The 25,595-nt window shown below is 31.8% G+C and overlaps 1 protein-coding gene across 1 annotated transcript in view; it reads right to left on the minus strand.

Moving 5' to 3' along the window:
* Positions 1–25,595, minus strand: part of ELP4 (elongator acetyltransferase complex subunit 4) — a 242,556-nt gene that overhangs the window by 105,380 nt on the left and 111,581 nt on the right. Inside the window, exons 8-9 of the mRNA XM_041722909.1 lie at positions 20,792–20,900; positions 17,141–17,247 (exon numbers count right to left, since the gene is read on the minus strand). Coding sequence (XP_041578843.1) covers positions 17,141–17,247; positions 20,792–20,900 — 216 coding nt within the window. The remainder of the gene's footprint in view (positions 1–17,140; positions 17,248–20,791; positions 20,901–25,595) is intronic.

The raw sequence follows: 25,595 nt of genomic DNA on the forward strand, positions 1-25,595 counted from the left end.
ATCATATAATTAGATGGGAGGAGTAACTGGGTATGATAAGATGAATGGATCACAGCTTTTACTGCATTAGTTAAAATTTAACACAAAATTAAGGCTGCCTACCATTGGAGCTACTGTGTAAGTTAGATTTTTTTCATTTTATTGTTTTGAAATAAAAAATATGCATAGTTTACTAATTGATAGCACTCCCTTTTCTTCAGAAGTATATGTCATTAAAGTATATTATGCAGCTCATAAAGTTGAAATTATAAACTTGAAATTAAAAATATGGAAATTTGTAAATTTACTTTGACATTTTTTTCAGGATATTTATTTTAGATGATGTTACTGAAATCTCATGTGACTCACTTATAACCATCATATTAGTTGAAACAAAAATACTAGAAAATAAAAATTAAAGATTAAATTTGTTAGAAATAATTTATATTGCACTGAAAAATATGAGTGTTTCACCTACTATATTGACTAAATAATTTTGTGATACTAGGAATCTAATTTACATAAATTTCCAAATAAAGTTGATGGTTATTTGACATCGGTTACTTTAGAAAGGCTCTGTGCAGAACACATTAATGATTATACTACTGTTTCATTAGATTGTAGAAAAAATTGTCTTTATTAGAAGGAATCTTTCCAAGGGATTAATAGACTTTAATTAACACTAAAGGATAATTAAGAATAAACTTATTAAGTGACTGTTCTGATAAACTAACATGGGCCAAACTTTCCAGGCCATCTAATTATCTTTAGATGGAATCACATTTCAACAATCCAGGCCAGGTTAAAAAAGATACCATTTTATCACAACTTCTATATGTGGTCTTTGAAAAACTATTTTAATATCCAAATGCCTTTGTTTAAATCATCTCAATCTTGTCTTTTACAATATAAATCTCATATTCATTTGGTTCTCCATGTTGGCTGTTAAAAGTAGCCTTATGATTAAACCCTCTATATACATTCTTGAAAATCATTTCAGATTTTTCATTTAAGATATTAACAGTAAGTCCTTTATCATCTCCTTGCCCATCATCTCCAAATATTTGATAATTTCTGATTCCAAAGGAAGAAGTTTCACAAAAAAATATAGGGCAGTAAATGAGCTTATTTTAAAATCTACATAAGGAATATTTATTAAAAAATCAAAATTTTTCTGCTGCAGTGTTCAATTTATTATTCTTTTCAAATCTATTTTTAACTTTGAAATACATTTGAAACTTATTTTGAAAAATATTTTTAATAATGAGATAAACCTTCTTAAAAACTTTTTTGTTATATAAAAATTTACAGAGATGGTTCAAGAACTGGTAAATTATGGTAGGAATCAAAATACTAATAGAAAATCTTTGATTTTTGACAATTGTGGTATATAGATAAAAGAACATTTTAGAAATCAGAAATATTTTCTTAGATGACTATAATTTTTAACTTCATAGTGAAGCTAACCTATAGGTAGTACTTGTAATGGAGGAAAATGTTCACCAAACATTTTTGGGTAAAAAAAGATATTTGTAATATAAAAGCAATCCCCGTGAAAATTGGAGAAATTAGAAGAGAAATCTCTCCCTTCTACTACAGGCATAGTTTAAGTCTTATTTCACAAATAAAAGGACCCTCCTTAGCATATGGAGTAGTTGCCATGTCCTCCCAGGGATGGTCTGTAGCTATGTTCACCTCAGGCTCATCAAGAAGAGGTGAACTGTCAAATATAATTTCAGTCATAGGGTGGTTTGGTTGAGACAGATTAGTGGTATGCAATCATGATAGATAGTTTATCCTAGTTCCAAAATGCCGCTTGGGAAATCTTGAACTCAAATGAACAGAGACTCAGTCATTATTAGTGTCAAAAAGGTATACAGAGACAAAATTTGGTTGGCAGCACGAAAGATGAATCAAAGCAAAAAAAGTGACCAATTGCATGTTCAAAATCGAAATTGAGAAGCATATTACAGTTTGGAAACACTTTAAATACCAGAAAAGTCACACATTACTAGTTGTTCATGTTTAATATTTAAAACATGTTCTTCTAAAGTAATATATTTTTAGAAAGACAATACAAATTGCATGTGTTATCATATTTCAAAATCTTTATTCTCAGTGTGATGCTGAATTAGAGTCCCCTCTTATATATAGGATTAAGACAGTGAGATACTTTAAAAAATTTTATGTAATTTTTACTCCTTTCCTTCAGTTGAAAATTCCAAGAAATAGATTTTTTAAAAGAAAAATTGGTTTTGGGGAAATATATTAACATTTAAGTGTTACATAATTTGATGACTTCCTTAGGAAGAAATCAGGATATAGAAAGGGTATAAACTTAGAATGTGGAAGAACTTAGAACTAAAGAACCTTCCAAATATTTTCTAAACACTGGAAAATACACATTTATAAATTATAAAATACATTATTCTATTAGCAAATACAAACTTTGGTATCTTTAAATCAACCCCCCCCAAACCAACCGAATATCCACAAAAAGAATGTCCTCAAGTGTCACTGCCTGAAGTGATATGCTCTGACAAATCTAACAGCTCTTTCTGTGTCATTCCTAATGCACTTGTCACTCAGTATTATCCATCCTCATTAATGACAATGGGAAAGTTTATCTTGGGAACACGTTTTAAATCATCTACTCTTTACAATGGGACCATGAAATCTCTTACAAAACATGAGGCGGGAACTACTCTGACAACAAAACCCCTTCCTGGCAGCTTTATTCTTAATTCCTGTTCAAGGAGTAATCTGTTTATTATAAAATCATACAGAACAATATATTAAACAGAATTTGAAACAAGAATAGCTAGTGTGATTTTCAAGCTTACAAGTATTTTTACAACATTTTTATTAGGCTGAAAACACTAAGTTGAGTCCTTTTTGTGTGGTTTCATGCAATCTTCTTTTCTATTCTACATTATAAACACCTTTGAAAAGGATTGGTTTTATCTAATTTTAAAACAATTTACAAGTGCCAAAGACATTAATCCTTATATAATTATTTAAAAAATAATAATATGCATTAAGGAAAAGCAATTCTGTGTTCATATTTAAATTTCCTAACTAAAATGGCAAAAGATTTCAGCTCAAGTTTCATACAGCTTAAAAATATTCTGACCAGTCCCCAAACTATTTTCAATAATATATTTATATTTTAAGTTTTAATGTGGTCTTATTTCCTTGCCTAAAAAATTCCTACAGTTAAAAAAAAATGAAGTGAAAAGTAAGCAAGACTCCTTGATCCACTGTGGCCACTTAAACCTTCTGTTTTAATTTGGCTATCAATTACATACACTAGGTAGTGTGGATAATGAGCAGCTAATCTTTCTTTGGTATACTTTTGCTGCTAAAATCAAAACCTGCTAGACATATATCCTTATGCTTCTAATTACTCAATCATCAAAAGTTTCATGCTACATTTTGATTAATTTACTTATGGCAAAATAATCTTAAATAGATTACGATAAATTTGAAAAGTCATACTTACTTTTCTCACTTTTAATCTGAAGTTCACTTGTGAATTCAAACATGCTAAAGACAAAAATATTGATTTCTAATACTTAAATTGTATGCACCTGTAATTCATGAAGCCTTTTTTATCTCAGAACTCAAGATTATTACTTTAGTATTTCTAATTAACACCTTATTTTAAAGAAAAAGAAAAAAGGTTCCATTAAAGGGTGTTTCAAAGTTTATGTGGGCTTCGTGCTTAAGTTTCTAAGTTAAATGTACAATAAATAGCATAAGATGGTTAATTTAATTTATAATGTTTTATAACAGAAATACAAAATCTAAGGAAAATAAGAAGATATACATATAAATTATAATTGTTTTTCATATACTAGGTGTTTATTAGGAATTCAGTTATAATACATAAAATATCAATTAATGTGTGGCTTCCAAAAGCAGAATTAGTACTAATGTAATGGGGGGAAGTTGCTTTAGCATCTGAAAGAATTTTCTAGCAACTGTAGTTGATAGAGACTGAAATGGGGTGCCTCTAAGAAAGTGGGTTCTTCATGAATACACAGAGGCTGAGTGAGAAAAATATGTGCATATGATACAAATGTGGCTTTGAAGCATTGTAAGTTCCCTTCTCTTCTGATTTTTGAATTTTAAGAAATGTAGGTATTTTCTCAAAGAAACACACCAGCATTATTAATTCAGAAAGTGTAAACTACACATCAAATGATTATATGGGTTTATTATTACTCAAAGCTTAATTTTAAGACTATCGATCATATCCTGCAATTGATAATTCTTTCAGTAAATTTTCTTTAAAGTATGCAGTCTTCTAAAGTAGTGGTTGTTATTTATTGCGAAGTTTCTCTGTAAATGACCAGAAAGTAAATATTTTTTTGGCTTTGCGTGCCATAAAATGTCAACTTAGTGACGCAGAGTGAAAGCAGCCATAGACAATTTATAAACAAATAGGCCTGGCTGTGTTCCAATCAAAGTTTATTTAAAAACAAAAAACAAAAAACAAAAAAACACAGTGAGGCTGGATTTGGCCCACAGGTCATAGTTTGTGAACTTCATGCTTTAAAGCATCAGGGGCAAAGTTGGTTTAATATTGTCTTTTACTTACCTATTTTACATGAACCAAGCCAAAAGACTCTTTCCAATAAAATGATGGGAATGTTACAATGTTTGAATGTTAAAGCAACGAAATGGCTCTTATTTATGGCACTATGAAAAGTAGACCACAATTTCCAAAATATCTTTACATGTACTCTTTCTGTTTCTTGACTAAATTACACATTAAGTCAATAGGATCCATGAAGGAAATGCATTCAGCTATAAATTATGCACTGTAAAGCTTTTCTTCTGAATATAATCGTCCTTACATTTCTATCTGGGCCAGGATGGTTTCCCAGGAGGAAATTCTTAAGAAGCCAAACTAAAAGAATTAGATTGCGACTTGTCAGCTCCATGTGCACAAAGAGGTCAGTGGGATGATTCTGCAATAATGATAGTTCTGATGCTTTGTTAGTGTGGAAGTGGTATAAGTTGCTTTATTACCAATGTGCACTTAAATCTGAACTTAACCAAAATGTTGTATTTAAATTCCACTGTACATAATCATTTCATGCTTGACTCCTGAGTTTCATAAATCCTTTTCTGTTAAAAGCCACAGAATCATAAGGCAATAAAATCCACTCTACTGGCCCGAGAAGACTAGGCATATTAACAGGCAATTACTGGGTCAAAGGGGATTAGAAGGTATAGGTAACTTTAAACCTAAGAATCACATCTGATTCTTGTCAGCTGTGGGGACTTTTACAGATTTGGAAAATTTATGATAAAATCTTTTAAGATAAAGCATTCAAAATAATTTTCAAATGGCAAAAAAATGACAGGAAATAATGATTCAAACAATACCAAGTACTTTTTGGTAACTAAAAGTTATATATTTCTTCATTTTCTATCTGATATTTTTGAAGAGTACAGCTTGACTTCATTTCAGCAATAACAGTTCATTATATTGTTAGCTGATTTTGAAATAATATTTTGTTGACACACAATGTCCTATTAGTTTCAGGTATACATCATAGTGATTTGATATTTTTATACATTGTAAAATGGTCTCCATGATAAGTCGAGTTACTATCTGTCACCATCCAAAGTTATTATGATATTAGTGACTATGTTCCTATGCTGTACATTACATCCTCGTGACTACTTTTTATAACTGGAAGTCTGTACCTCTTAATCCCCTTCACCTATTTCTCCTGCTCCCCCAACCTTCCCCTCTCTGATAACCAACAGTTTGTTTCTTGTATCTATGAGCATGTTTTTGTTTTGTTTGTTCATTTTGTTTTTCTGGTTCCACATATGAGTGAAATCATATGGTATCTGACTTTCTTCCACTTGTTTCACTTAACATAATACTTTATAGGTTCATCCATGTTGTTACAAACAGATCAGCTGCTATTTTTGAAGGTTACTTTACTTATTCAAAACCTTCGAAGAATGCTAACCATTTATGAAAACTGTATTAGCATTATCAGACTATTCCATATAGTTATATAGTTTCATATATCTGAAAGGGTGAGGGTTTTTTTTTTAAGATTTTATTTACTTATGCATGAGAGACATAGAGGCAGCGACACAGGCAGAGGGAGAAGCAGGCTCCATGTAGGGAGCCCGACGTGAGACTCGATCCCAGGACTCTAGGATCACACCCCAGGTTGAAGGCAGTGCTAAACCGTTGAGCCACCCGGGCTGCCCTGAAATGGTGAGATTCTATACTCATACTAATATGTTTGAAAGAGGACATTCATTCATTCATTCATTCATTCATTATGTTTTGAGCACCTACATGATCAGGCACTGAACTAGGAAGAGGGGAAATGCTGATGAGTAAAACAGACATGAATTTAAAGTATTTCTGCACCTAAATGAACTGCATTTTCTCAAAGCTTCAATATTTTATAAAAGAGGCTTAAGAATGATCATGATATTTTCACTGTGCTAAAGAAATATGGTAGCAAAGCCAAACAACACATTGAAGAGTAGATGGACTTTCAAGAGCTAAACAACAAGCAGATTTACCTGATTTAAGTAATCAGATATTGTCTGCTTACATCATGATTGGCCTTAAAGACTAGCCTTGGTATTTTTCTATAAAAATAAGTCCTACAAGTTTTTGAAGGGTAATTTATCATTATTCATTTTATTTGTTTAATTACTTTTGTTAGACCCAGATTTGATTTGGCATTGGCTACAAATTTAAAGTTTCTGATAATACAAAGCAACACCCAAAGTAATTAGAGGTATATAGGTGTGTGTCTGAATGGCCAAATTCAGAGGGAAGAATCTAGAAAGTGCCGGATAAATTTACTTCAGTAGTATATATTTACTAATTTGATTTTGAGAGCAAAAAAAAAAAAAAAAAGACTTAACCTCGTGTGTATCTGTGTGTGTGTGTGTGTATAACATAAAATCTAAATGCATTAAAATTACTATAAGGTACAAAATATTTTATTTTCATCATTAGTTTTACTTTTACCCTAAAATCTTGATTTACTGAAAGATCAGGTGAGTGAATTCATTCAGCACAGACCATTACTAATACTTTATCTGCACCACCATTTGTTTCCCTCAGAGCATTGCAAAGGCTATGAAAAATAATGAAAATAAATCGCTGTCAAGTTTGATTACTTTTTCATACCTATCCCTTACAAGTTTTGAACTTCAATACAGAAAAAATGGGAGTATATATATATATATATATCTTAGCCATTTTGAAACATGCTAGTTTTATGATAAAGAACATTTGATGGTTCCATTGTGCTAAATTTCCCTATATCTGGACATGATCCATATATTTAAATAACTGTGTATATTTGTATATGAGCAGTTTTCCTTAAAAACTGTAGGTATATATTTTAATAATTTTCTATAGTACTGGTACATTTGGTTTTAGTCAACATTTGAGCAACTTGTTTGTAAAAATATTAACAAACTAGTATTGTGTTAGTTTTTCCCTTTGACCACTGAATACAAGATAAGTTGACCCATTTATTTACAGACTCAACAAGGGCAATCCATTTCATGCTATAGCACTGACCCTTAACAAAGATCTTGTAAATGAGTAGCCTATTACAATATGTACAAGTGACCTTTAATTGCACCAAGAGGCTTTTTGTTACAAGAGTTTTCAATGCTACACCATAGCTACAATATAAGTTGGTAAAATATTTCTTAGGTTGTTGAGCAGATATATCAACAACCTCTCCCTATCAAAATATATATACAAAAAGGCATTTAACTAAGTCTACATTATAATAATGCCTTTTAAATGACTATTGATCAGAAGCATAAGCTGTTTTTCCAATCATGGAAGAATTAAATATTTAGAACTAGCACAAACAATTCATTAAATCATTAAAAATGTAAAAAATACAACTTTTTAATAAAATAGCATTTGGAAATAAAAATAGTTATTTTGTACTGAGTAAAGGCTTCATTTTATAACAGAAGATTTTAATCTTAGTAAAAGACACCTCTTCTCTCTTTATTAAATAACTATACAACTGGAACTTTTACAACTTCGAAGTGTTTAGGGAAGAATTACATATCCAACAAAACATACTCAAATCCTCAAATACATTCCAAAAGTCATTTATATTAAGTAAAGGTATTTAAAGCAAAATTTCAATAAAGTATAGGATCAGATATTTCAACTGACTTACTCAGACATTTCTGAATGAATACAATATATTTTTGACAGTCTTAACAAAAAAATGAAATCAAATACTCAAATTTCATTAAACCATTCATATTAAGTATCTTATTTCTGGAAGGCTCATGCCAAAATGATTTAGTCCGATTCTCTTCAACAATGGTGGGTTGACTTGACAGCACCTGACAAAACAGTTCAGTGAACTTCACTATACCAGATACAAAGAACCTGAATCGGCTACTCTATGAAATGTCCACTGTGGTGTGGAGTTATGACAGTAATAACTCTGATGAAACTTTAATTTCTACTTAAATAAGAGAACTGCTTTACTAGTTTTGTGGCTAAAGGAACTTCCATTACACCTCCGTTTCTTTTAGTCTCTTAAAAGTTCTATCTTTTAAAAGCCTAGTAACTTGTATTTAATCTCATTGTTCCTTAATGAGGAATATTTCTTACAGTAAACTGTAGGAAACTTTTTTTTAGTAACACTGATCAATAAAAAAGAAAATACTTTTGCGCTCATAAGATTAATTGCTTAATTTTGCTTAAAGATAGTAGCTGAAATTTCCAATAAATAAAACATTTGCAGCAGAAAAAGAAATAGATATTAATATGAATGGATTAAACCTTCATTAGAACAAGTTATGATAAAAAAGGATGCAAAAATAGGAAATTTGAAAAAACTGAATTTGGTATCTTACTACCTTATAAACTGTATATACCTTAATTATCTAGCGAGATAAATTTTGATGCTTCAAAGATAATATTATAAAATAATTTAGAAAAATATAACAACATGGTAATTATGAGTAAATTAATATTTGCAAAAATACCTGAATGTAGAATGTAAGTGAATACAATAATAATACACTATAGTTAAATTTTGATACTTTTGAACCATATCAAAAGAGTGGACCTAAACAAGGGAACCATGGTTCTTTGTATAGAATATTTTCCCCACATTACATGGTTAAGATCTAGAAATCCTACAGAAGTGGTGTCTTAGGGAGTGGCTTTATAGTTTTTGCATATTAACTCTTCTATTAAGAAATACCTACAAAAATACCAGAAATTAGTAAAAAAATAAGGAAAGAACAATCTCGCAGTCCTAATGTTATATAAGGGAGAAGCCATGATTAATCCAATCTGAATTTTAAAAGGTATTTTATAAAAATAGAGTAGAAAAAAATAAAAATAGAGTAGAAATGCTTACTAGGAACACAAGAATTTTTAACATGAATATTAACAGATTATTTATCAATGTATGTATATTTTTGAGGTTTGTTTCTTTTTATGTCTCAGGGCGGAGGCTTTCTGGCTCATGCACTGAAGATGAGATCGCAATACATCTTGTGACATGGTGAGTGGGTTGCTGGTTAAGAGCCCAGGCTTTGGTCTAAGTGTCATTTCTGTCAGTAACTTTGGATAAGTTAGGTTACTTGATCTCTTTGAACCTTAAGTTTCCTCATTTATAAAATGTAGATAATAATGGTATCCAGTAGTTGTGAGAGCTCACAGGTTATAGCTATAAAGCACTTGCAATAGTCCTAGGCCCCTGTTAAACACTCAATAAAACTTTTTATTTTTAAATCAATAATAATTAACAGAGCTCCTGAACATGTTAACTTTCCAGTATAATTCTGTACATGGAGTTAAAAGATCTGGATTTAATCCTAGCTCTATGACTTTGGGAAGGTTATATAATTCCTCCTATTCTCTTACATTAAAATGCGTGTAATAATGCCTATGGCAAGGGTTCATGTATCAAATAAGAATTAAATATGGTAGTGTATATGGAAGCACTCAACACAATACCAGAATGAATGAGATACCCAATACATGTTTTTAAATACACTTATTGTAGACATGAGTTACCCTAAAAATAATACTTTAGCAATTTAACAAATATTCATGGAACACCTACAATGTATGCTTGGGATTTCACCACACACGAAAAAGATAGACTATATCCTAAATCTTGTGAAGCTTACAGCAAGTCAGGCTGAATAATGTTGAAAAATAACAAACAAATTTACTGATAAGCAACTGCAGTAATATGTGTTACAATGAGAATTAAAATCAGGTACGTGATAGTAGATAATAGAATGAATACTTCAGATGCGTCAGTCAGGGAAGACCTAAGGAGGCTGAGATGTTTAACCTGCAGTTCAATGACAAGAAAAAGCCATGAAAGGATGGAGGGATGAACATTCTGGACATTTGCTGTGCAAAGACCTTGTGGAAGGACTAAAGATATTTTGGGAACAAAAATATTCCCAAAGCTGCCTATAGTAATCACAAAGTTCATAGATACCATATTTACTAAGCTCTGTAATATGTTATTACTCTTCTAGGCACCTTGGAGTTTACATTTGTAAAATATTATGTTCTCAACTTCTAGCTGATGAAATGGGATAGCCATGATTTGTCATCATTTTTTGTTTTCTGTTTTTCTATCTTTTTCAGACACCATAAATAGCACATTGTGGGAGGAAGTGGCTTAGGGAATACCAAATAAAATGGGTGAGTTCTGCTATAGCAGTTATACAAATGCTTTAAGAAAATCCTTGAAGAACTGCAATATAATTTTCCTGGAGTCAAAGCATAGAATACATTCAGAAATACTTGTATCTGCAAAATTCAGGAAAGAGAAGAAGAGATATTTTTTTCCTCTTTGTATCCTTAGATGATGCTGAATCTGTACCATCCTGGTCTCAAAAGTGAGACTCCTGTACTACAGGTACCACTGAATCTTTAACACACTTGCATTCTGAAAACTACTTGGCAAGATTCTAAATATTAGATTTTTACTTGTGCCACCATCTTGCTATTCAAATATATGTCTTCTTTATATTCCTGACTAAAATGTAGTATTAATTAGTATGAAGATTAGCACAATATGAAATATTAGACTCTAATTCAATTTATAAAACGACTATTTTTATATAAAAATTATTCACAGTCATGGTGTCATAATTTAAAATACTTTTCAAAGAAACAGGATTCATTTGATGTAACAAAGTCTAATTTTAGTATCTCATGTGTTGATGACCATACAGAAACTTTAAGACATATAATAGCCAAACATGAATTTATTCTTCCTTGTCAAATGAAGCAATGATGTTCTGCTAGCCCAACTCACAGGAAGCATGTGAAATGAACACAAAAGCAAACAGGCCTTATGCTGCCTAAGGGAAAGTCAGCAAGATGGCAGCTTCAATCATTCGGAATAATACTAAAGCAGCCTTAGGCTTTTCTCAGAATGGAAACATGTCACTATTACTGCAATATTCCAACAAATCAGAATGCAGAGAAAAGAACACTTATGCAATCACATCCTGGAAGGGCACTTTACTCAACATTTAAGTGGAAAATAATTATAAAGAAATTTCAGAAAAATTGTCAGAGAACATAAATGACTCAGGGAAAAAATGTTTTTTTTTCTTTTAATACGCTTAATAGATTTTTAAAAAGCTTACCACTTAGAAAGAATTTCCTTTTACATTCTCCTTAAGGAATTATTAATGTAAACACTAATTTTTATGAAATGGTAAGTGAAAAGTTTGGGATTCAGGCTGCCAGTAAGAAATACTCATTTTTCCCCTGATACAGTACTACTGCTTTGGAAGTTTGATCAAAGAGGATAAACTTTCCTAATATTTATATAGGAAGTTAAAAAATACTTCAAATATTTTGGGAACTTACCTAATCAGTATACTTTTAGCATGTGTCTAGTCATGTAGCCATCTTTGGTCAATCATCAAAAAATCAAAGGCAAATTGGCATGACTCAACCCTAACTTTAATACCGCATGATTGTGTCGTGTAAGCTTGTTTTGTGTGAGAGCTGCTGTGGTTTTAGCAGAGAGATTAACAACCGGACCTAAGCTGGCCTCCAAACCTTGCCCTGCTGATGCCTCAAGCTCTTTGAAGTCTGACCATCATACCTGGCAAAACAACAGTGAGAACTAGGATGGTGTCAGATCTAATCAAATTGTTCGCTGCAGCATAGTTAACTATGGGGTTCACTAATTGGCCCAATTGCGGATTATACCTTTTGCTACAGATTCAAGACAATAATTTAGTTAAATGATGTTTTTTTTTTTCCTTATCTCTTCTAATTAAGATTCCAATGTGGGAAGAAATAGGATTAGACAGTCTCAAAATTGTGTTCCCCTTAAGGTGGTATGCACTTTTGATAGGCTCACTATGACATGTGAAATATGTAAGAGTACAGTATTACCAACTGCTGGAGAGTCTGTGAAACCTCTATGACCCTACTGTATGTCTACCTTACTTGGGAATTAAAATGTAAATATGGGGATGGTAATATAATGAATATATTTAGATGTAAACACATATAAAATGACATTTCCATTGTTAAAGAATGCTAATTTGAATTTACTTTTGACAAATGGTTTGATCTATATGAACAGATACCTATGTTCCACTTTGATTTCCTTTTGCTAACTGCAATACATTTGGGAATTGAATATTTCAATATTTGTGGAGGACAACAGGATCAGAAAAGATATATTAGTGGACTATACGGTCTATCATGCTACAACTTTAATGCTCTTGAGTCGGACATTTAGGTTTCCATTATTTTATTTTAGTGACATAATTTTTCATTGACAAATATGTTAACCAACCCTCCCCTCTACCTCTAAGTTTAGTAAACAGCCACCTTTCTACTTCTCGCTTAAAACTGGAAAATGCTATTGATACAAAATGTAGGGAAGTAAGGAAACCTAGGACCAAAGACATCATGCAACTCTACATTGTCCAACATTGTCATAGTGACTGCAAGAGTTTATGCTTTTCCAATATGTAAGAATTTCAAATAATTCTACTGAATCCTATCAAGTATACTGCAGTACTATATAAAGCTAATTTATACTGATGGCATGTAATATTTTGGTCTTAATACTTAAGAATGAATTTTCTAAGTAAGTACACAATTAATAGTTGTTACTCAGTAAATACTGGTTTATCAATTCTGTGAGAAAAAGTTCTTGATGACTGGAGAGGTACCAGAGTCCTGTATTCTGATTTAGGGGCAAAGTATTAAAGACAATCTTGAGTAAACTCAATTTACTTTCATTTTCTGAACTCTTAATATTCATTTAGTGTGCAAGACCCACATAAATATCATAATTTATGATTTTTTTGTGATAATTACTGTTTTGGGACCAATTATAGCTTATGTAAGTACTGTTTATCACTATTTTGAAAATTTGCTGTTATGATACCATCAGACTAAATGAAGCCACATTTCAAATCCTACCAAAATCTTACTCGTTTAGGTATTACAATTACATCATAATTACTAATATAAAGAAAAATATTGGTTAATGATGATCCTTACATTAGAGAAGCAAAAATTATAGAAATTGAAAAATAATACGTCTCAAGTAGTTATTTCATCTTAGAAGTGAAGCTACGTATGTAAGTTAAATTTCTTATGGAACTTAATGGAGTAGCTCCAGTGGAGCTTATATAATATTTATAGCTGCATTATTTGGACAAATTTTCAAACTTCATAATTTACCTATATACATATATTTCAGCAAAGATTTTATACCTGCTAAGTGTATGACTGTTCTTAGATTTGGGACAGATATGAAGATTTAAAAAGATACAATTTTCATGTATTGAGTCTATTATTATATCTTCGTAAAGTCTTTTGGTATAAAATATTCAATTATTATATAGAAAGTATAAATAAGCCAGTAGTGGGCCTGGTATACAATGAAGAGTTATTAATCTTGCTACGATTGAAAAAAGGTTATGTGGTAAGGCCAAGGAATAAGTAGTGTATCGTGGTTAATCAAATATGCTAGTATGATTTAGAAGGATTACAAAATTTCAAAACTATTTTTTTCCTAACCTGAAGCCAGAGTGAATCAGCCTTAAATTTTCTTTTACTTATCCAGAATGCATGCCAGAATTTTAGATTATTACTATAGATATGATTCTGCTATGGTTTTTGTAAGGGGCTAATTTAAAGAGCTTTATGGCTGATGAATACTTGGTATTAGTGAAAATTTACTGTGATTAGATAAATGCTTCCACTTGAATCTGAATAATACCAATACACATTCCAAGAAGAAAGAAATATTCTTTTGCTTTTTCCAGATCACTCAAATTAAAGATTGCTGGTTAAAGCTGCTCTATTTGTTAGAGGCCCTTGGTAGCTGTTAATTAAAAAAAAAATCAGTTTTCATATATAAAAATATGATAATTTATGATTTATCATAAAAAGGGTATTTAATAAATCAAAGAAAGGGTACCCTAAAAATAGAGATGAGGGTATTTTCCTGTTTCTTTTGCCCTTTGTTTACCAACATGCCAACTTTTGAGACCATGTGACTGATAGAAAATTCCAACATGTAACAAATCTACCTGTATGGAATCAGAAAACTTTCTGCTTTACCCGCTAAACCACCTTTCTCTTCTGAAAGTGAAACAGATATTCATTGCCTGCTATATCATAATCTCACACTTTACAGACTAGTAGAGTATACATTTTACTTTTTCTTTTTAGTATCAGTTTAGAAAAAACATTTATTTGTTGTGCATATTAAAACAATGTCACTTTTTCCCCTAATAAAGGAATCCTCTTGTTTTCAATTTCTACAATATATTACCAAAGACTTGCTACCTGTTTGGGTATGTATTTTATAAGGTACAATGCTGTATTTAAATCATTTAGTCTTGTATGAACCACATGATTTTATCTTGTTATAATTATACCTATATATGCTTCTATTACGTTTGTTTTGTTCCTGAATTCATTTTTCTTCTAATCATCACACTGAATTTTATTGCACGAAGAAATAAGTTATTTGGAATGTGTTTCACCTATATTTCTATGTATAAGAAAAGATGAAGGTTATAAGCCAAAAAAGTAAAGGATTTGATCAACTGTATTAAATATTAACTTTTTAAAAACCAATCATCGATTTGTGTTTTGTTTTCCTTATTGCTTCCAAACCACAGGTGATCATTTATAATTGTTCTCTTAGTTTAGAATGTTGGGAATAGAAGAGAGGAAATGGAACAGAAACCTATGTGGTTTATGAAAGATTTCATATCAGTTCCAATGGTAAAATGCAGTCACTATTAGAACCTAAAGTTATTCTAAAAAGAGGTCCCACTTGACATTATTTAAGTCTTTTACTTCTACCCCCCTCATCTCCAAAATAAGATCCACTGTGTGTGTGTGTGTGTGTGTGTATGTGTATGTTGTGTACATGTGTGTGAAAGAGAGGGAGAAAGAATAAATATGATCCATACTACAGTGCTACTTTTTTCCCTGGATGCAATATGATTTTCACGAGGGAATATACTTGCTTAGTTTCTATGATGATAGACATAATACCTTAGACCTGGTTGTCGGAATACTCACTTGGGAGAAAGGTGTTAGAGAAAAAAAACCCCACATTTTTCAATAAAAATGTAAGCTCAACTTAAAAGAAAATGATGAAGCATGCTTTCCTTGTGACACTACCTATAACTTTATCCCTCTAAAATTTTTAAGCAAAATATCGCCTAAAATTGGTAAATAATAATGGTAAGTTTCTCAGTATTCTATCAGAAAAACTGAAACAAAGTTTGAATAATTATAGTGTTGGGTTCCATTTCAATAGTTTCTTTTGAGAACTAAAGCAAATTAGCTCAAGAATCAGTATTTCTACACTCTCGATCTTTTGGCTTTAAGTGGCTTTTGAAGGGAGTATCCCCAGATGAGAAACTTCTAACACTCCTGCAGAGATGACCTGCTTGAAGAACTGGCTGCCTGATTAACTATTAACTGCTCTCAATAGGATTAGATAATTAAGGACATTGATGACCATTAATTAGGAGGAGGGCACATTAATTTGTCACTGGATAGGGCCCTTACAATGATTTATAGGTTAGCGCTACTTGCAAATGTGAAGGGAAAGAGAAAAAGAGAGAGAACCATGAAGTTACCTTATCAAGTGGCCAGCTAAAGAGGGCAGAGGGTCAAAAAAGGGCCAAAGTGGTCACTTAAGGGTGAAGTCCCAAACACCAAAGCAGTGCCAAGCCACATTGACCATCATTTGGTGATGAAGTTAAAAATATGCTAATTTATTGGTGGCAATTCTCTCTTTTTATGGTTTCAAGCAGTTAAGACAAGTGGCCTGCTTAAGAGCTTTTCATTTGAAAAGAGATTAAACAAAATGGTTTGTCAAGGCTGCTTGGCTGTTTTATGTCTTTGTTAAAAAAAATTGCACTGACTATACTGATAACTATCACATCACCCAAAAGCCATCTCTCCCTGAGCATTTATTTCGTTAATAAATACATCAACTCTAATTGCTTAATAGTGCTATGTTCATTTGCTCTTTAGCAAGATTAAGTTGAAATAAATCTTTTGTACTACTACTTTCTGTCACTACTGCTTGCACAAAGGTCACAAAAAAAGTTTAAGTTTTGTAGAAAATTTACTTACAGACATTGGTGTAAATTATACTTTGTTTTGTTCAGCATGGAAAGCGGAAAGGTGATTTCACTAATAGTAAAGAAAACTGCTTTTAGAATGTAGATAAGGATCCTCTTTTCTTAGCCATACACAATTGTGGGTAGCATTCACATTCCACACACAAATAAGCACAGCTCATTAACATTTAATTAAATATGCTTTTGAAAGCCTTGGAAATACGCATGTCATACTTATCATGTAAGTTTGACGCTTACTTTGAATAGACGTGTAAAACAAAATCATTTTTGCTATACTCTAATGATATGCCATTAAAAGAGGAAAAAATAAGATAGTTGAAGAACATTATTTCGTGACACCAAAAGAACTTAAGAATATCAGCAGGAAACATTTTCTAAGAATTTCATTAGTGTAAAAAAACATATATATACATATACACATAGACTATTTAACCTCAAGACCGTCAACTAAAATACAAAAATTCTCTCTTACCTCAATGGTGAATAGCTTCCTTTTTAATTTAAAAGCTAAGTCTTTGACATCGGATACATCATAAATCAAGTTATTAAGCCGAGGAATCTGTCGAATATGAATCAAACCTTGTGAAAAGGAAATTAAAAGAAAAAAAATTAAAAACACTGTCTTGGATGCATAAATTAAGAGTCTCACAGCAGAATCCGGTAAATTTACACACAAGCATCCTCCCCTTTTAAAACTGGAGCTTACTACCAGGAGCAATGAAGCAAATGGTGTGATTATACTCAAGTAATCAAGCAGAATAAGATAAACAGAAATCCTTGTGCGAGGAAAACTAATTGCACTTTGGTACAGAAGTACAGATGTAAAGAGGGATCTTAATACTTGTCAAAACTACAGCCGGTTTGTGTGTGATTTTCTCTTGTATTTACAGTAAGCAAATATGGCTATCACCTTGCATGCTGCCCACGGCACCACTGAGTGATCTTTATTTTATTAAATGCACCAGTAAGCAGCCAGCAAAACAAGGCTTATGGGTTACTGATAACCAGTGAAGCACTAATGAAAAGTATTTCATTTTGTACCTTATTAATGACTTGAGCAAACCACTGAAGAAAACTACATTTCAGAGCACACTCTAGGATCAAACATTAACCCCTATGCCATCCCAAGACACTCATTTCTGTGGCATGTTAGACCTTTATGTAGCTGTTATAAGCTTTGTAACAGTGCTAGGTAAACCGTGAGCCTTGGCCTCTTGTCAGTAGAAACACTTGCTAATTTTTTCTGACAAGGGCAGTGGATGGCTTTTGTGCAGCTTAATGCAGTTTCTGACTAAACTCGGGGTCATTTGCCACAGATGAAGACATGGAAGATCCTTCGGTGTATCTCCCTGCCTGACTCAGCCCATATTTAAAAATCATTACCCCAAAGACATTGATCTCTAAACATGGGAGAAGAAAGCAAATCCAAATCTGAACAAATGAGATGCATCTTATTTAAATAACTCCTTCTCTAATAAATAGTTTGGTGTGTGTTTGAATGCTTAGTAATGTATGTATTTGTTTTAGCTTAAAAGGGTAAACCTCTAGGTGCTTAACTTTTGAAATGGTCCATTCAAAAATAATTCACTGAAACATTTGATTTAATTTATTTAACTTAAAAAAATGCAAACTATGTTAAGAAGACAGCTTTTAGATACAGATTAAAAATATCTTTTTAAAAAGATATTTAATTAATTTATTTGACAGAGAGAAAGAGAGAGCACAAGCAAGGCAAGTGGCAGACAGAGGTAGGGAGAAGCAGACCCCCCTTGGAGTAGGTAGCCCAATGCAAGGCTCCAATCCCAGGACCTTAGGATCATGACCTGAGCCAAAGACAGTGCTTAACTGACTGAGCCACCCAGGCGCCCCCCCAGGTTAAAAATATTTTAAACAGAGTTACTTGGTAAAATACATTAGAAATGAGCGCACTAGACTTTCATTTGTACATTCCTCATGTTAACTTGGTATATATATACTTGCTTAGCTGCTAAGTCAGGAGGCCTTTATACAATGAACGAATATGGTTTATCAGGTCCCTCTTATTAACAGAAATGTTACTAGTTGTCAAAATCACTCAATCTGTTGGTAATAATTTATTGATCTAGAGATTTCAGCACAAAATATCATAGCCTTTCACCCTTGAAATGTTTTAATCAAAATAACTGTCTTAGAATGTAAAATATAATTTATTAAATTTATTAGGTCACAATACTTACTTACACATGATACTCAGATATAATTTATTAAGGTAATATTTAACTTGAGTTGTTTAAAAAAATAATAATAATAAAGGAAAAATAGTTTATCCAGTTATGAGACAAGTTTAAGTCCTAGGGTTGTAATGTATAGCGCGGTGACTATGCTTAACAATAATGTATTGTGTATTTGAAAGTAGCTAAGAGAAGAAATCTTAAAAGTTCTCATCACTAGAAAAGAAAATATCGTAAACCATGGTGATGTATGTTAACAAAAGTTAACTGTGGTAATCTTTTCACAATACATACATCTATCGCATTATTACTTTGTATACCTTAAACTAATACAATGTTGTATATCATTATAGCTCAGTAACAAATTAAAAAAAAAGAAATAGTTTAATCTTAATAGTCCTCTTCCTATAATAGTGACTATAAAAGATTAAATAATTATACATAGGGTTAATCTGGGCATATAACATACAGAGTTATGCAAGTTAATATCATGAAGCAAATGATTTTATGTAGCTTTTGTTCATAGCTTATATTTTCTAGCCTTTAAAAAATATTTGATTGTTACATTGTGCTGTTTCACTGTTTTTTAAAATTTGTATGCTGGGGCACCTGGGTAGCTCAATGGTTGAGCATTTGCCTTCGGCTCAGGTCCAGATCCCAGGGTCCTGGGATCGAGTCCCATATAAGGCTCCTGTAGGGAGCCTGCTTTTCTCTCTGCCTATGTCTTTGCCTCTCTCTGTGTCTCTAATGAATAAATAAATAAAATCTTTTTTAAAAAAGAATATTTTATGCTGACTCTTCAAAGTACTGGTGGTTATCATATAAAGTATCTTATAATTTTTTTTTTTGACTGTAAAAATTGTCATAGTCCTGCAATCACAGTCTTAAATAATCTTCTAGCAGGCTTCAAATAAACTACTCAGTATTTAGAGGTTTCCATGGAAGTAGGCCCACAATAATAACAGCAATAATTGATATTTACTCAGTATAAGTAAATAGGTAAAAACCATATTGCCTATTTAATTTAGAGCTAAGATGTACAAAACTATTAAACCTTTCCTATTTCAATGGTTCTATGTAAGAGCCTTTATTTAAAAAAAAATCACCAAATTAACCAAATGACAAAAATATTACTAAAAACTTTAAAAAAAACAACTAGAAGTCTGATTAATTGACCTGTATTTATACTAGGATGACAATATTATAAAATTTGCTCATAACTCAACAAAATGAGCAAAGTCCAAACATAATCAAAGATGTTCACTTTCTGAAAACATGATTGACTAGGACTTTTAAAATCTAATAAGTATGAATTTTATTTTTCACATATTAGGCTTTGTAAAGCATAAACCACTATTCAAAACTGTTATTATTAGAATTAATATATTTATTTCAAACATGGCTAATAAGTTTCATGACTTCAAGTTCCTTGGACAATAAAATTTTTATCTGACTGAGCCATGCCTTAGTACTTGGGTTTTACTCCTTTCAAGTAGCTACCATAGTCCATAGTCTTAATGTAGTTTGGTGATAAGTTGCCATGAAAGAATGGTCGGGGGCGGGGGGGACGGACACCTGGGTGGCTCAGCCGGTTAAGAGTCTTGCCTTTGGTTCAGGTAATGATCCCAGGATCCTGGGATCAAGCCCTATATGGGGCTCCCTGCTCAGCGGGGAGTCTGCTTGTCCCTCTCTCTCTGCCTGCTGCTCTCCCTGCTTGTGTTCTCTGTCAAATAAAGAAATAAAAAATTAAAAAAAAAAAAAGAAGAAAGAATGGTCAGGAATGGAAAACATTTAACAGATAAATTATAAAATTCATGCTACTTGACAATAGATATTATGACTAGACATAAGGCTTCCAGGTACCCTAGAGGCAACCTAGGATATTCTCTTCTCTTTATAAAGGTGCTGCTTACCATGATAATCCTTATATAATGGGTTGGTTTCTCTTTCAGAACCAATAAATGATTCCAGACCAACAACTGTATCTGACAAGTTTGTAACACGAGCAATAATTGCTTTATTCTGTAAAACAAGAAAATAAAACACTCATTATATGTTTAAAAATATAACACATATTCACTGCCATTATGCCATCTCAATGACAAATTGTAGAGGAGACAAATTATCAATACAGAAAAATAACTCAAAGCTATCACAGGCTGAAAACTGGATGAAAATATGTACTTAATTGAAAATTCCAGCCCATGTATGTATGCTATCCTAATTAGAAGAGCTAAGGGGATATACCTTATTTTCTGTAGAGAACATAAATTGATTATTTTTCTTTGCATTAAGAGGCAAGGCTACCTTTATCCTCACATACTATTCTTTTTCAAATTACTTTACTCACTGGAAAATCTGATAGACATCAGGATTCAGAAACAGTAGATAGTACAGTGTAATGTGTAAAGCAAAGTCCCACTATCATCTGTCAACTGGGACCAGGTCCCAGTCCTGTAACAGCTGAGGTCCTCTGAATGGTTTTAGAAACACGGAAGGGTCCAGCTAAGAGGCTGCAGCATGGCTAGCTCTGGAGTCTTCTGTTCTCTCCTTCCAGATGCTGCTATTTGGCTCTGGGATAACAATAAAGGCAAAGAAAAGATGGTAGATGCCTAGCACTAGACTGGTAGACTACCTTTTTCCCAACACAACCTGACATGAACCAAAAACATTGCTAAATGATACACTGTATAAAAAAGGTAATATTTTAAGTAGCAAAAGTCCTAAAATACCCAGAATTTCATGGGTATAAAAGATCATTAAAAATATAATCATTAAGGACCCTATAGTTCCCTTGCATTATTTTATTTAATGGAAATTCAGCATTTCTTTTAGCCTGTGACAGCAAATATTTCATATGTTAAAGCATCTTAGAAATATATTTGCTCTGAAGTTCTAGATAAGGTGAGAAAATTGCTCTTTGTAAGATTTTATAATTTTGAAACTCCCATTTTATATACTGATAATGTCTACCAGTTTAAAAAGAATCTTTAGAAAAGAATGGGAAGTGTAAAACAGTCAAGAAAATTTTAGTTTGATCCTATGTTCCAATAGGGGAAAGTCCAAACACAATGAAACACATTCACTTTCTGAAAACATGATTGACTACCGAGCTTACTGTTATTTATCTGTTTAAGTCCTCTAGTAAAGATTGCATAAGAATGAAAAATAAAAGAAAACTGGTCAATGTCACCTGACTCGGTCTGAAATACATAGTAGCTTCTGTCACTAAACATTATGCTGAAATGACTAACTCATACCTAGGGCAGTATTTGAAACTCCTCTGTAAGTAGAAATGTGTGTTGTATGAAGAATGTTTCAGTCTTTGAATCAGTACTCTTAAAAGGAACCAGTAAAAATAATCATCCTTAATTGGCTTTAATACTCTCAATCACGTGGGTACCAAATATAGAAAAACAAACATAATTTGAAAATGCCTATTTTTTTCTAAGGCAATTTTTCATTCAATGGTGGGAAAATAATACAGATTGATTCCTTACTTTCAGTTCTATGCCACAGGGGATGGTCCTACTCCAGGAATAACAGGGGCTTCAGAGGCCATAAACAAGTTCCTCTCAATATTTCTTTAGCCAAAGACTATTATATCAAACTCATCCAGGTTGGGTTTCAGCCAGTTATTCTTCACCCAAACAAAAATGTCTGCCAGACATTCCAACAGCTGGGAGACAGTTCACAATGAGTCAACTTGAAAATGATTCATTGTGCTGAGTACTGAACAATGTTGGGGTGGGGGTGGGGTGTGGCTGGGTTGGTTGTAGAGGGTGAGAACAAGTGGGAGATGAAGAATAACCATGTGGTTCTCCCATTAAGAAGAATCTTAGATAACAACCAGCAGGCTCTTATCATTTCATTTTTAGGATAAACTCAACTGGGAAGAGTACTCCTGTCATGGACCCTCAGATGAACAAGCACTTATAAAGGCTACTGACAGTATTTCTTAATCAAAAGGTCAGATTTCCTTTTATCTATAAATACAAGACTAAACCTTTGTATCTAAATATCTAAATCTAAAATGATAAAAGTCAATTTTTGTTAGAACTCAACTATTTAGATATTCAGTGATATAAACTAGAGTTTTCTCAGTTATTTTAATAATAGAAATTGTTACGTTTAAGGATAGAATTAGTCTTCCATTCTAGTAGTATATAAGGAAAGTCTTATATATTTAAATGGACAACCTGACATTTTAAAGAGGGCTTCTTTCTTTAACCTTAAAATTTACTAATAAACCATTTAACACCCTGTAATATTTGTCAAAATTATAAGTCTTTTTAAGGTAATTTATGGGAGATTTAAAAAAAATCAACCCTCCACTTTGCAGAGGAAAACTAATGAATTCCAAAGTAAAAGATGTATATAGCCAGGATTTAAAACTCTCAGAAACTCATTCATAAATTTAATTTATTTTGTTTCTAAGCTCCATGGATTTACACTACAGTTATTAACTGCAAATTAAATTCTATTTTAAAAGCTTTCATGAAGTATTAGAGCAAGAAAAGTTTTAATCATTACCACAAAATAAGTTATATTCAACAATGACCTTACTGCTTTCTGCACAACAGTTTTGGAAAATAGTTTATATAATGTGGCAAACTAGATGGTAGAAGTTGTACAGACAGATCGCAAAAAAAGTCTATAGAATAAAAATTACTAGAAATTATATAAGAATAACATCAAAGTTTCTGTCTGAGATTATCTTAATTATAAACTCATTCAGTTTTCCAGTGATGTATAAAAGCATTTGGGGATGTAAATGTAAATATTTTTTAAAAAGCCAAAATAGTGTTACAGATTATTTCTGTACCTCCAAGATTCATAGGCAGTATGGTATATTGATGTAATCATATCTTAAAACCACTCTTGTCAAAACGTCTTTCGTAATGCTAATACTAAGTGGTCTTTTAGATAAAGGTAGGCAAATTTACTTAAAAGAATCTAAAATTAATAGCTTTAAAAATCCTCAAAAGCATAATAATCACAATTCACTTTAGGAAAAATACACTATGGACAATAAATTGTCATAATATAATTCAGTGTTCAGAAAGCTTTAGCATAATGATCTGAGCAGAGGCCTTGAAATTGGAACTTTCACATTCTCATCTTAACAGATTCTAAATGTTTTTATGTTATTAGCCAAAATGTAAAACCTCTTTGGTCTGCAGTATATGTAACTGGAAATGGAGTAGTCAAAGTATTTGTACATCAATTGCTTGGACATAAAGTTTGAGTGATTTTTGTGTTAACTTTGAAGTTGTTACATTATAGTTTCTAATAAGGAACATTTGAGTAAGGACATTCAGGATTCACCAGTAGGAGTAAATTAATGGTTATATTTATGCATGGCACAATGACATCACCCAAGTATGTACAATGATACTGCTACCCCTCCTCCTTGCCCATCTGGATGTGAAAATCTAGGATGGCTCAAAAATCCTCCCTATACTAGACAAATCTCCCTTCACTCCTGGGTGAAAGTTGTCAGCTCTGGACAGTCGCCAAGACATGACTAGGAGGGAAGCCAGAAGAGAAGAGAGCCAGTGTCCAGGAGTTTTAAGAGTTTGCTGGCAGTCTCAAATAGCATTGTATTAAGTTACATAAAAGGTTCTTAAAACTTTCTGTTGCAGTGCAATTTCTTAATTATTTAAATTTAAATCATGTCAAATGCTGTTGCAAATAAAAACGGCAAATCAGATTGTCCAGTTGATAACCTTTTTACTCCAATTTTAATTTCACAAAATATTTCAGAGTTTTTGTTTTGATTGTTTTTTGTTTGGTTTCATAGGATGTTTCCTGTTTTCTTTTATGGAATGGTAACCTCTTTATTTGGATATGCCAAATCCATTAAATGGATTTTAAATAAAGGAAGATTAATTTAATGCTCCCTTGCAATTCAAAGCTAATTAAACCAAAACTATGAACCTTAAGAGATAAAATTCAACTACTGCCATATAAACTCCCTCCATTTTCTAATAAAAATAGTTGAGATACCTATTTAGAGTAACCAAGTAACAATCAGAATACCTCAAACCCTGAATGTTTTCTTACTTTCTTTGACCCAATTATCTCAACAATATAAAAAGACACAGTTTGTACTAATACAAAGTATACTCCCAGGAAAGACTTTTAACAAGAGAATTAAAAAGTAATTAGCCAATCATTTAATTATTAAGAAGCTTGAAAAGAATAAATCAGTTGACATAAAGCATTTTATGCGATGCCTTAAATAAGTTCTTGAGTTATTCAAATAAGAAAGGCAGCAAATATACATTTGCTATATATTTGAGTATATGGCACACACATCAGATTTGGGACTTCAATACTGCAAAAGCACTATTAAGTTAATATTGAAAAGTTAAAGAAATATTTAAGTTATTTTATGTTTGAAGCTACTATGTAACATGGGGTGTGTGGGGGGAGGCAGGGGGGAGAGTCCCAAGAAAAGCAAGTATACTACTTAACACCTCACATTATAATAACATTTTTCTGAGAAATGATATGCATAGAAACACAAACATATTAGAATTTCTGGCCTTTCTTTGTCATCTAATCAAAATATGGAATAAAAGGATAAATCTAGGGATGTTTAATGAGGTATTTGTTTTTCTATGCTTATTAAGTTCCACATACTATAGGATTGAGGCTATGAAATAATAAAATTGTTTATACTGGAACTTTTTACAAACATTCTTTCACCTT

Source organism: Vulpes lagopus, chromosome 11, assembly GCF_018345385.1.
Source record: "Vulpes lagopus strain Blue_001 chromosome 11, ASM1834538v1, whole genome shotgun sequence".
In the NCBI taxonomy this organism is placed as follows: Eukaryota; Metazoa; Chordata; class Mammalia; order Carnivora; family Canidae; genus Vulpes; species Vulpes lagopus.